Genomic DNA, 13,164 nt, shown 5'->3' with positions numbered 1-13,164 from the left:
GCGCTGTTCAGGAAGCAGCTGTTCTGTCCTGGCTCGTTGCTCAGCCCTTTACTGGGAGCAATGGACGTCATAGTGCGAGGCGTCAAGATTCCCTGCATCCCACCACCAACACCACCACCACCACCACCACCGGCAACGTTTCCACCGCCTCCTCCACCACTGCCTGACGCAAAGTAGTTCCTCTTCCACGACATTTCCCGCTCTCTCTTTTTCTCTCTCTCCTGGTTTGTCTCTCGCTCCCTGTAGGAGTCAACTTCCTGTCGTCCGTTCTCCCATCGAAGGAGACAGAGCCATGTCCTCAGGCAGAGAGGAGGATGAAAGTCAGGGTGTGATAAAAACTCTAACTAAAAAAATCGATGGAAAAAATTAAATGCTGCTCCAACATTAAAAAAAGTTCAAGATAAATTCCTCAAGTAAATAAATTTTAACGTTTAAAGTCTAAACTTGAACTATTTAATGTTCTTTAACTTGAACTAATTTCTACCTTCTGCAATTTTAAATTCCACGCTGCAACAAAACATTTGTTTTTAATCCAAGGATATCCAGAAGTTCTGTATCCTAGGATTTAGCACCAGAAATTCCAAACGTTATGTCCTTCGTTGTAAATTCTGGAGATTAGAAATGTACTGTATCCTCTGTGTGAAATTTCAGTGATTCATTGTTCTCAATTTTACATTCGCCAGGTTCTGTATTCAAGAATCCTTTTAATTCAACATTCCAATGAATAAACCTGATTTTTATTCTGTATTACAAAGAATTTCAAAAGCGTTCTCTGCTTTATAGTCCAAGACTTTCAAGGACTCATCTCTCTCCGTACGCGCATGCTGCAGGTGCGACAACCTTTGCCCTCCATTCACACGTCAACACGTGCAGTTGAGCCGTGTCTGCACCTCATGCTCGTCTTCGTCAACACCATAGCCAGAACCAACGGCAGAGGTCAGAGGTCCGGTTCAGAGGTCACAGCAGCCACTCAGGACGGATCTGCAGAAGAAGGACAAAAAGTTTTAGTGGCTTCTTCACACACACTCACAGGGCTTCTTCACTGTTCGCCAAAGTCAACTTACAATTTTTTAAGACTTTTTTTTTTAAATATAACACAGAATTAACAGGGCCTTCATTTCTAATATCTGATCTGCTCCTATTTTAATTTACCGTCCCCATAGTCAACCCTCCTCCATATTTACCTGTTGTCTTGATAAATTCAGTATAATTTCAGCACTAATTCCATCTGTATAACAGACACATCATACTTACTGCTGAAAACACTTATTTTGTAACAAATACTGTTTTCATTTACTATTTGACTACAGTAGCTTCCTCTCAGTGTAACTAATTACTGCAATCTTACCAGAGGCTTAAAAGGGCATTATCCATCCCATCCTGGAAGACTTATTATTATTTGAAACATCAGTTGGGATGGAATAGGATAATATACAATATTATGGAATAATGCAATAAAAACACACTCTATTGGTTTTCTGATTTATTTTGAATTGCCACAGGGGGGAGTCACATCTTTCCAGTCATTCTTAAATCCTAAGTCTGTCACCATGGCTGAAGGCTCGGCTTGCCCGTTGGATCCCCACAAAACCAAGTCAAACCGGAGTTACACCAGACTTTGGGTTAAAATCTATTGATCCCTCCATAAAGAGGCAATCAGAAGTATTTTCTGTGGCCACGATGAAAGAGCTTCGGATCTCTACCTGGGATAAAATTAATCTTATAACTAAAAACAAAGCAGTTCAATAATCAGCCTGCTTGTTTTAGATTGCGGATTAAAGATGTGAAAGTGAAGAAATGAAAAACAGGAAATTAAATGTGAAGGAACTTTGTGATGCAGACAGACAGGAGCAGAAACCCAACATTACCCAGTAACGAGCAGGACCTGTAATAACTGGATTTAAGGCCGTTAAATCTCTTCTAAGACCTTATGTTGAGATAATTTAAGGCCTCTGCAGACTGTGTAATGACTCGAGGAAAGCCTCCTGTTCTCTCGCTGCCAAAGCACTCAGGGCTATTTTTTGATACAAAACACACGTTAAATGTAAAAACACAGACAGACGGACTGTGAAAGGACAATAAAACAAATCTATAAAGCACAGTCTGTCAGAGCTACAGAGGAAGAATCTGTGTGACTGCTCAAGATTCAACAACAAAAAACTGCCCATGAAAGAGATCAGAGCAGGACATCTGCAAAAAAACACCATTTAAAATGGATAAAATATCTATGGCTACAGCAGTTATTGTCAAATGTATTGTTTATACAACTGACCATCCAAAACCAAAAGAGATTCAATTTATCATCACAGGATCAGAAAACTCTGACAACTGAGAAGCTGCTCAGCCTTCCAGACAGTAATGTCTGTTTTTGGATAATTCTGATAAATATCTGATAAATCCAAGTAGTCCATCAAACTGATAAAAAGATAAAGCAGTGTCCCATGGTGCATATCAACTCCTCCTCAGACTTTATTCTGGGTATTTTGCCAACTTGGAACTGCTAAATGGTCCCAAACATTATGTACAGTTTAATGAGCTGATCAATCTCAATCATTTGGATCGGCTGCAAATGTCTCTGCACTAAAATTTGGTGTCCCTTGCCGTGGCAGATATTAGGTCACTGAGGTCTGGACCTTGGTAATTATTTCCTAAAACAAAAATCTGAATATTTTTTTAAAAATGTTGCTCTATAACTGTATAATTAGGAGTTGAAAATGTCTGCTGCTATCCTTTAGGTATCTGCCTGGCAGCTGAACAGCTCTTTGTGTGTAACTTGTTACATTATGTGACATACCTGTACATGTAACAGGCTGCACACCTCCAACCAGTGCAGTAAACTGATAAATCCAGCCAGTGTAGACTGGATGCTGGACAAACAGCAGAACTGCATGTACAGAAGTGTATCTGCTACTCTAGCAACCTTTTGGTGTTTTAATTTGTATTAGTTTGTATGTACTTGTTCTAAAAGTTTAACGTCAAATCAAAAAGAAAGAATAACCAGTCAAAGTACGTTTCGCTAACGTATAGTGGGCTCGAACGAAAAAAAAGGTACTTCAGCTACTATATGTGCCTCAGAACATGTGTGTGCTCTAAGATGATCATATGATCATGGGTGTGTCACTGCAGGGAGACCTTGTTTACTACAGGAAGGATCCGCTGACTACACACACACACACAGTATTTAGCTGACGTTCATCATTACTGTTTGAGTGTGACTCAGGCAGTAAAAGTCAACAGCAGGGCAGCAGCAGCAGATCTCATCAGGTTCACAAACATCTGAACCGTAAAAACGATTCCTCTTTAAGCAACTAATGTGAAATTCATGTATGAACACATATTGGAAAAGCTCAAGCCGTCAGCTATAAACCTGAAAACAAGTGTCAGAAATCCCATGATGCTTAGCAAACCTTCTCAACAAAGAGTTAAACTGTTTAAAGCTTTCAACTTTTTATATTCCAACTGGGATTTTGCCTCATTTTAGCTCCACTTAAATAAATGAGTATGTTCATAAATGAATCAACAGACTCCAGGAGTAAGTGAATGACAGGGAGACGCGTGTGTGTGTGTTACGGAGAGGTAAACTGCCGGTCAGAGCAGAGGGAGGTGAGGAGGGATTAGCCTGATCAGACCCTGTCTGTCTGCACAGGATTAGACTGTCTGTGTGTGTGTGCTGCGTGTGGGTGCGTGTGTAGGAGGTAAACGCCACACCGCTCACAGAAGAGGAGTCGTCTGATCTCTGATCTCTCTGGGTTTTAATGTGTTAAGTTTGTTTGTTGTTTGTCAACAACAACAAAAACAGCAACAACAACTACAGGAAGCAGGCTACTATTACTTATTAATTACTACTAAGTCCACTTCCTGGAGAGTATTTCTTCTTTCAATACCGGTACCACTGTACAAGCCACAAACGCATAGTTCAAAGCCTGCCAAGATGGATTCTCACGTGATCTATGTCGGTCTTCCAGAAAATCTAGCCAGATAACTTTTCCAACAGCTACTCTGAATATAACCAAATATACATGTATACAAAACAGAAAACCAGTGGCACCCAAAATCATACATGATATTTTCAAACTCGCCCTAAATTTCTCAAATGAGGCTTTCTGGAGAGCTCATTTCTACAGATCAAGAGATGGTCATGAACACATCAATCAGTGCACATTAGCTGTCGAGTTAGTTTAGTGTTGGTGGGATAACAGTGAAAATATCGTCTTTACAGCTTTGAGAAAAGCTGTGAGAGAAGCTTAATGAAGACAAAACGTCTTGATGACATTTATGAAGCATGGAGAAGCGGTTTCCAGCTGCTATCACATCACAGCAGTAAGGAGAAAAACCAATGATTACAGCTTTTTATATCCTACAGAAACACATTAGGGTCCCAAGGTCGAATCAACACCAGTGAAATGTTCATTAAAAGGGAAAGAAGTGTAAAATTAAGAATAAGTGAGAGGCAGTTCGGAGCTTATGGACCCTGTAGGATTAGAGAAATAGACCTTGAGAAAACCTCGGTGACATTCACACTAAATAACTAGGATGACCATAAAGCACACAAACACGGCTGAACTGCTAATAGACCTAAAATCTGTATTATTGTTGGATCTCAACTGAAGCCTGTTTTAGTAAGACTGGAAAAAAAATACTCTCTTTTAGGTTGTATTTGTCCACGTTTGGAGCAATCTGGCTGCCCAATAAAAGGTGAATGGAAAAGCTAATTTGACATTTACATTCTGTGTTTCTCACTTTCACACAACTCACTGTGTGAATCTTTGAGCTCTAAAAATCATATCAAGTACATTTCCTTTATTTGCAAAGAACTTTAATTTTGTGTTAAATCTGACGGCCCCTGTGGAAAAAAACGGTAGTGTTTGATCATTTTATTGATTTCAAGGAGAACCCGACCTATTGGAAGGCATGAAGAATAACTATGTAGAAACAGCTAATCTTCTCCCTGACTGTATAGTTTGTTTTTGTAGGTTATATAAATGCATCTGTAGTTAATTGGGACTTAAATTGAAAGCCAGCTACATAGCACTACTAGGAGGTCAAAAACTCTAAATTGTGGAAATTTTGATTTCTCTAGCTGTAATGACAAATGTCGCTGTTGATGAGTCATCATTTCTTTGAGTAAGCAAGTCAGTCTGGACCTCCAGGATTCAGAGCTGTAAACCAGCCTGACCTGTCAGTCTGCATATGACACTAACATCAGCTCAAGTAGCTACAGTGTGGAGTTGTTTCATTAGTGGGAGTCAGTCTGATAAAAACGGGCCAACTACGCAGCTGTTATCAATAACACCACTTTGAATGTTATAACTATATTTGAATATTACTGAGTAATTTCAAGTACAACAGTAACATACGATTAATCATTTGGTCTATAGAATTTAAATTTAAAAGAAAAAATTAAAAAAGGCAAAAAATAGTGAGAAGTGCCTATCACAGATGTCCGGAAACCAAAGTTGACGTTGTCAAATGTCTTGTTTTGTCCGCCAACAGTCCAAAACCTTAAAGCTGCAGTGTGAAACTTTTGTCTCCCCCTCTGGCAGTAAGAGTGATTACACAAATCACACACATCCACCACGGTTCAACAATTAGTGAGTCCTTATGAGAACTAAAAACTCCTCTTTGGGATCCAAGGAAGCAAACAAAAATCAGTTTGAGACATACGACCACTGGCCAACAAAACTAACAACTCTGGAGTCACAGAGTGAGTCCCTGTTGCTCCAGCTCCAGGGAGTGGCTGACCTGGCAGCCGGGTGGTTTGATGGTGGGTCCATGGGGTAATTAGAGGATGGAGTTGGAGAATAATCCGATTCTTTAGAACTAGTGAACTATGTTAACTGACTTTTTGGCTGGTTGCCAAGGCCAACCCCAAGCTAATCAACAATCAGTCTCAGGACGGACTGGGTCTCTTTGCTGCAAAATCAGGGTTCCCACTTTTTAAGAAATCATTTTGCAGGACATTTTCTTGACAATTTACAGCTCTTGCTCACAATCAGTGACATAATTTACCAGTTAGTCTGAGTTAGTTTGAAGATTTGTTTGCAGATTGCGGCGTACTCCAGTGAATTGACTACACTGTACTACAATTGTCCTCTAACCATAACATGACCTTGGCCACAGCCCATAATTACCACTTCGAATTCAGTTGGATTTATTTTATTTAACAGAAGATTAATCTTCTCACCTATTAGCCTATTAAAATTAAATATTAAGTTTTTGTTATGCATACAATTAACATTGCTGTGGATACAACAACAAATTTTCCACTGGGCTTTCTCGACCAGTCTGCTGGTAAGGAGGCAGGAAAAATAGTCTCGAAGGCAAAAAGATTGCTGCAAATTTATTTAATTGTTTATCCTACCAACAGTCAAGTTTCAAGATATCAAATATAAAAGAAAAGCTGAAAATCTTACATGATAAAATAACATTACAAGCAAGGTAATATGTGGCATTTGTGCCAATGACAAACAATAAATCATTCATCAAAATAGATTTTCTTCCTGTGGACTGACTAATCGATTCATTCATGATTAATGGTTGCAGCTCCACTGGTCAGTGCTCCCTGGTTGACAAACAATGTAATGGTCACACTGTGCCTCAGACTTAGTTTGGTATTTGTATACTGCAGTTGTCACATATGGATAGACAACTATGCGAACATATCCGCAATACGGTAAAACCTGCTGATTTCTCGGTCAAACTGTGATGTAAACAACCCTTTTATACCAATAAATAAAACATTTGAATCTGACAGAAAACGTCTTGACACAGGACTTAAAGCTGTTCCAAAGCCATCAACATCGCACATGACAAATGAAGGAAAGTAGAGACTGAAATGAGACCCAGGTGACGTCTGTGTACCTGGACTGCAGACTAACCAATCAGAGAGTCAGGATTAGTTCAGCTGGTTAGAGGTTATTTCCTCTCCTGGTGAGCACTGAGGCTGATTGATTTGGTGTAAAATTGGTTATATAACAAAACGGCAGTCTGTCGCAGAGGCTTCACACACACACACACACACACACACACACACAAAACCACCCCACCAACACACACACACGCACACACCACAGGCCGCCGCGCCACACACAGTGCTATAATCACCTCTAATTCGCCAGGCTGGCCAGTGGCGGCCTTCATGCAGCCCTTTCTGATGGTGCAGGAGGAAGCGCCAGGAAGACTGGCGTTACTACTGGGAACATTTGCGAACACTCGGATGAAGGCCAACCGGGGGACAGAGACATGTAGAAGGCAGTTAGAAAAGGGTCTGGCCAGCAGACGACAGACAGTGTAATTGATTTGACAGTCTGGCTTTTCAGGTGAGTCACAGCTGGCCAGACCTTCATGGGTTTCAGCACTCATTTTCACCACCTGCTGTTTGGATTCACTGCTTCTCATCAGCGAAAATTAAAGTAAACCACACTGAGCCAGACTCCACATTCATGACAGGCAGCCTTTTCTGACCATTGATGGACTTTCTCACACTCATTCAATAACATTTCACCAAAGGATAAGTCAGATGTTCCTGTTCCACAATTCACACCATTATATGTGCTTGCTCACTGTGTTTGGCCTTTACTGAACATCCCTTCATTATTTTTGGGTTAGTTTCTGTACATCTTTATTAAACAGCTTAAAGAGCACTTGCAGGGATGGAATATTTTTGTAGTCTAACCCGGAAGTTAGGTATTCGCCCTGCGATCCTTCGACCAAAAAACAAATGACATTTTTCCACTTGCGATTTTTTGGATGGGGTTTTTAAAAAAAAACTAAGCTTCTGTGAACAAAATACAATGTTTTATGACACGTTTTGTTCAGCAAGATAATCTTCGTAAAACCACTTTAATGATTTTTTAGCATAAATGCAAATCACCAGAGAAAAAGAGCTAACGTTAGGCTACAAACAAACTACACCACAGCTGCAGGACTTCAAAGTCACCACCACTACACCTCCAACTTTAATTAAAATGACCAGTGTGTAGGATTTAGTGGCAGCTAGCGGTGAATTTGCAGACTGCAACCAACTGAACACAGCTTGCGTCCATATTTGACTACCTGGGAATGAGAATGGGCTTTGAAGTGGGTAGGAGAAACGCAGTAACACAGTAGGTGCGTAAAGCAGTCTATCCAAGTCACTGTTTGGTTTGTCTATTTTGGGATACCAAAAAATACGAGAACTGGAATTAAGTCATTTCTAGGGCAAGGCCACTTTGGCCTTTGATAAACACAAATGTAATCGGTCCATCACGGCCAAAATGTAGAGCAACAAGGCCAAAAAACTAGTTAACAGTATATTAAACAAAAGTAGCTCAACCTTAATACAGCAGTAAAATGCATCATTAATGCAGCAGTAATAATAATCCTAAAACACCATATATATATATATTTTAGTATTAGTAAAACACTGACAGGGGCAATTTTACTGCACAATGACTACTGTAAGTAAATTTAGTTACAATACTTACATACAAGGGACACACAATATGGATTTTATTTTCAGCCAATGCGATAACAATGACCTGGTTCTCGTGGTCGTCAACAGGATAACTAATAACTAACTGGGCGCCCATGACCGACCGCACCAGTTCTGACATCACTATTGTTGTTGTAACAAAAACAATCTAGTTTAACAAAAAACTTCTAACCTACTTTGGCTTTCATAGAACATAAAGCCTATTAAATGTTTTGCATAAGAATCCCAAATAAATTATTATTAAGCAGTAGAAATTAATCGGTTTATTGGTTGGTTGTGAGCAAAGAGGCTCACAATGTTAACTTTCTGAACCGTCTCTGTGTAATATATTTGTGGGAGTGGGAGAAATCTTGCTGTTAATGTCCACTTCTGAAATCAAGCCAAACCTGGCCGTGTGGGTAAATCATTTTGGAAGGGGCATTACGGATAAAATAGTTGCTGATGTTTCAATCGTTCGAGTAACGGATTCATCAGCTGATCACGTGAGCTCCCTACGTTGTCCGCAGGACGGCCTCCGGTGAACATCAGTTTATTCCAACATCAATATCTCTAAAAATGAAATGTGTGAGACAGTGGGAGAAAACACTCAATATTATGAGGTGACAGTGGATGATCCCCGAAAGAGAAGGTGGAGGAGGATGAAGATGGCGGATGAAGAGAAGAGGAAAAAACAGTTCAGGAGAAAATGAGGTGATCATCAGGATGCACTTAAAGATAAAAACTTTAGATTTGAGGGTGTGTCGACTTCAGTCAAATCTGTGCATCTCAGTTTTTTCTATGAAACTTGGAGAGAATCACTAAGTCATATTTTGTAAGAAGCTTTCTGGGCGCAGGAACTGGCGCTGCTCTTGCTGCTGACCTCGTTGGCAGTCGGTCTGGGGGAAGATTTGGGGCCTAATGACTAAAAGGAGAGCTCATGAATATACAGCCGTCCTTCAGAGCTGCAACAGCACCAAAATAACTCAGAGAATTTGGGAATGTGGAGCACTTCAATCACTTAATTCCACCCAGTGAAAAGAGGAATTAGCTTCTTGTCGTCTCCCTCTGAGACTCTCAGACAAGTCGATGTCTCGAGCTGCACTGTTTCCGTCAAGGACACTTCAGCTCTGGTCTGAACTCGGGGCTCAAAGCTGTGACTGTTAACACAGTCTGGTGTTTCACACCAACAGGATGAACTCTGAGTCAGGCTGAAACTACAATGATTGGAAGCATAAGGAGAAAGCCTTCTTCTGATGAATCTTATGCTGAAGTAGAGACAGATTTAAGTGAGAAAAACCTCTCAAACATACACACAACACCAAAACAGACGCAGCAAACCTTGAAGAACTGCACTTTCATTTAAGCCCTGGTTAGTGTTACGTTTTCCAACACTTCAACCTTTGATTAGGAAATAAATGAATCACGCTTCAGTGCCGCTTGAAACTCTGGCTCCATTGAACAGTGTCCACTGCAGTTATATTTCTAATATAAAGCTGTTTTACCAACATTTTATCGGAATGTCACAAGCATGCTGAAAACACATTTGCAGCTCATTTAGATGTAGTAACAACGGTTATCTCGATACTGGGGCTGATCACAGCATTTTTGAACTGATTGCTATCAGCTATACTGAGCCTGATCTGATCCTCGGTTTTATGTCAGCTGTAACACAGCTGTTTATACTTGCAAAGCAAAGCGAGTGCAGGACTCGGTATTGGCAGATACTTGATATTAAATGACTCGGATCGAGATCAGGAGCAAAAAAACTTGATCGGGACATCCTTAGTGGCAGCAGATGCTTTAATATGACATCTTTCTTCATGATCACTCATTATAAATGTCAATGTAAACATAGCTGCTGTCATTAATCTGAGTTTAGGTTTACCATCATGAAACAGTGATCTGACTCACAGCACAGCAGCTTGGGAATGACCGCTGGTTAACACAGTGTTTATCAGCCATCAGCCGGGATCCAATGTCATACTCCAACAGAAACAGACAAATATGCCTTTAAGAACAACAATGTGCTGAATTCAGTTGCATTAGCAAGAGACGACTGAAGGTTTAACCAGCCAACCATGAAGGTTTAATTAACGTTGAGACAATTTGCAGCTAACTAAGGGTCGTATTCTTTATCGGTTTATCGGCCAGTTCGTTTTCTGATCATCATGTGATCTATAAAACAATAGGAAACAGTGAAAAATGTCATCATAATTTCCTTCAAACGGAGTGATTTTTTGTTCGACCAGCATCCGAACAGCTCGAAAGCCAAACATATTCAACTCACTATCACTATGATGTTTAGGGCCAGGCACCATTTTCAATACTGCTACCAATACCTTCATTTTGATACCAGATCCTGAATGATACTTTGATAGCAAATTTCTAAAATCCATTTTTATCAAAAAGAATATGACATGACATATTACATAAAATGACTCATTTCAAAGCAAGACGCTTTTCATGGAACTGATCTGTACAGTACTGGACTATATACAAATATAAATAACTGGCAGCAATACACCATTGTAGCACCCTGCCTAATCAAAAGAAGACAACAAAACAGAAAAGTAAACGCCACAAAGCAAGCGGCAAAGTCTTTAGGAGCTCATTCAGACAGATTTAGCTAAAGTCAGACTTATTTATGTAGAGGCATTTAGAACCCGACAACTGGGATAACGAGAACACATTTTAATAGCAGAAATAAAAGCAAAGACTCATGGACGGGATGTCATTATACAGATAAGACCAGGCATAAAGGGGCCTTGGTGAAACATGATACAAATCTTCATCACACAGTAACCGCCCCACAGACCTAAAGCACGCTCATGGGTGGAGCGACGCGGATTATATTTCAGGACAGGAATTCTGAAGGTATCAAACCATTGCAAAAACCTTTCCCCCCTAAAATTCACTAACTTTTTCCAGTTTGTAAAAGCCACAAGACGCTGCGTTGTTTCTCCTCCGTCACGTCCCCTGTTGTGAATGTATTGCTCTAATTTCCAGTCTCCCACATTCCACCAGTTGAGTGAATAAACAGTAAATCATCCAGGCTGGGAGGAGCTCCTCCTCCGGTTCTTTCAGCACATTATTTTCCCATGAATACTGCTGAATAATGTCCCTTTAATTTAAAACTCAGCGGCTGCACTCACCCAACACACGCTGCAAAACTCTACATTTCATTTCACACTGCATTCACTGGATTCCACTGGACCACATCACTTCCAGCTAAACTTCCAGCTCCCTGAGAAGTGATGCATCACTGTGGGGAAGGTTCATTCATTTCAAAAGCAGGCGTCCATTACTGCGCCAGCTGCTTGACAACCAGACCCACAGGTTGTTTTACCCTCTTTTACAGCTACCCCTCTGCTGTTTGGCCATTCACACTCTAACTTACAGGATGGTGATTCATGCTGAAACACTAGAACTAACAATTATTACTAACCAACCACGGGAGGCTTCAGGCTGCACACAGGAATGTCTGAGGGGATTTTCTGGGAAATGAGCTCAACAAGTCATTTCATCGATACCAAACTGTAACAGCATTTCTTTTGAAGTTCCTTCATAAACTGAGATTAACTTGTGACATAATTAGTGCCAAAAGCGGATTCCATCGCATCTTGCCCCGTTATACGTTCTCACTCTGCCACCGATCATCAAACCGAATTCCATTCTCAAATTTAATGATTGTAAGTTTCTTACGTTACGTGCTAATGTAGACTGGCCGAGGAATATTCATCAGTTACTTTTCGAAATCCACATGAACCCCTCTTCACATCGGCACCAATTACATCCACCATAGAGCAGTTATTAAAGAAGAAAATACGTCACTTTCACTCCCGTTATGTCCTTCTTCCAAAACAGTGGTGAAGAACACCAGGACCAAATACCAGCAGTAGAGTTTTAAAACAAACTATGACTGGTGTGTTGAATAGATGCTAAATTAATCAGAGCCCACAAGGTCAAATAAGCTTATACGTTATGTTATCATATGACTGCTTGCTGACAAGCAATGTGCCATTTAAAAGGCTGTTTTTTAAACGGAGTCCGGCGCAGGGCTCGCTCCACATACACGTAATGTTAAAACGCACCGTGGCTACATTACATCACTTCCAGCAAACTTCACGGAGAACAACGAGGACAACACAGCATCACTAATCTGTTCTAACCGAATATTGTTTGTTGTGGCTCCGCTGAAACCACAAAAACACCGAATTCATCAGCACGTTAGCGTGTCGTTCACTACCGAGCCTGTCTGTAACCCGGTACCGACAACAACGCCGGTGAATGAGAGTAACGGTTGCTACGTTCAAATCTACCGACATCATCAAAGCACAAACGCAGACAGAAAAACAGCAACATGGAGGTTTGAAAGCGGCTCACCTGTGACCTGTAAACCGGAGAAAAAGCAAAAATCTCTGCTGACCTGGAGCCAGTTTGTGCACAGCTCCGGAGAAGCGGCGGTTATTGTGTTTAAAGCGGCAGAATGGAGGGGGAGGAGTCACTACCTGCAGCACTGTGTGTGTGTGTGTGTGCGTGTGTGCGCGCCTGTGTGTGTGTGCGCCTGTGTGCCTGCTGTGCGTTGTTGCGTGTGTGTGTGGCTCGAGTGTGAGTTTGCTGTGTGGTTGTGTGGCGCGCCTGTGTGCGCGCCTGTGGTGTTGTTGTGCTGTGTGTGTGTGCTGTGTTGTGTGTGTTGTGTGTGTGGTGTGGCG

General features: G+C 40.9%; 1 protein-coding gene across 1 annotated transcript in view; it reads right to left on the bottom strand.

The window, feature by feature from the left end:
* Positions 1 to 12,924, bottom strand: part of LOC118329160 (inactive ubiquitin carboxyl-terminal hydrolase 54-like) — a gene marked incomplete in the record, with an annotated part of 48,668 nt that extends 35,744 nt beyond the window's left edge. Inside the window, 2 exon segments of the mRNA XM_035663143.1 lie at positions 5 to 981; positions 12,836 to 12,924. Coding sequence (XP_035519036.1) covers positions 5 to 194 — 190 coding nt within the window.
* Between the last annotated feature and the right edge of the window lie 240 nt (positions 12,925 to 13,164).

This window comes from Morone saxatilis, unplaced genomic scaffold (genome assembly GCF_004916995.1).
Source record: "Morone saxatilis isolate NCDOM2014 unplaced genomic scaffold, NCSU_SB_2.0 Contig19, whole genome shotgun sequence".
Taxonomy (NCBI): Eukaryota; Metazoa; Chordata; class Actinopteri; family Moronidae; genus Morone; species Morone saxatilis.
This window is presented reverse-complemented; position numbering and strand designations above follow the sequence as displayed.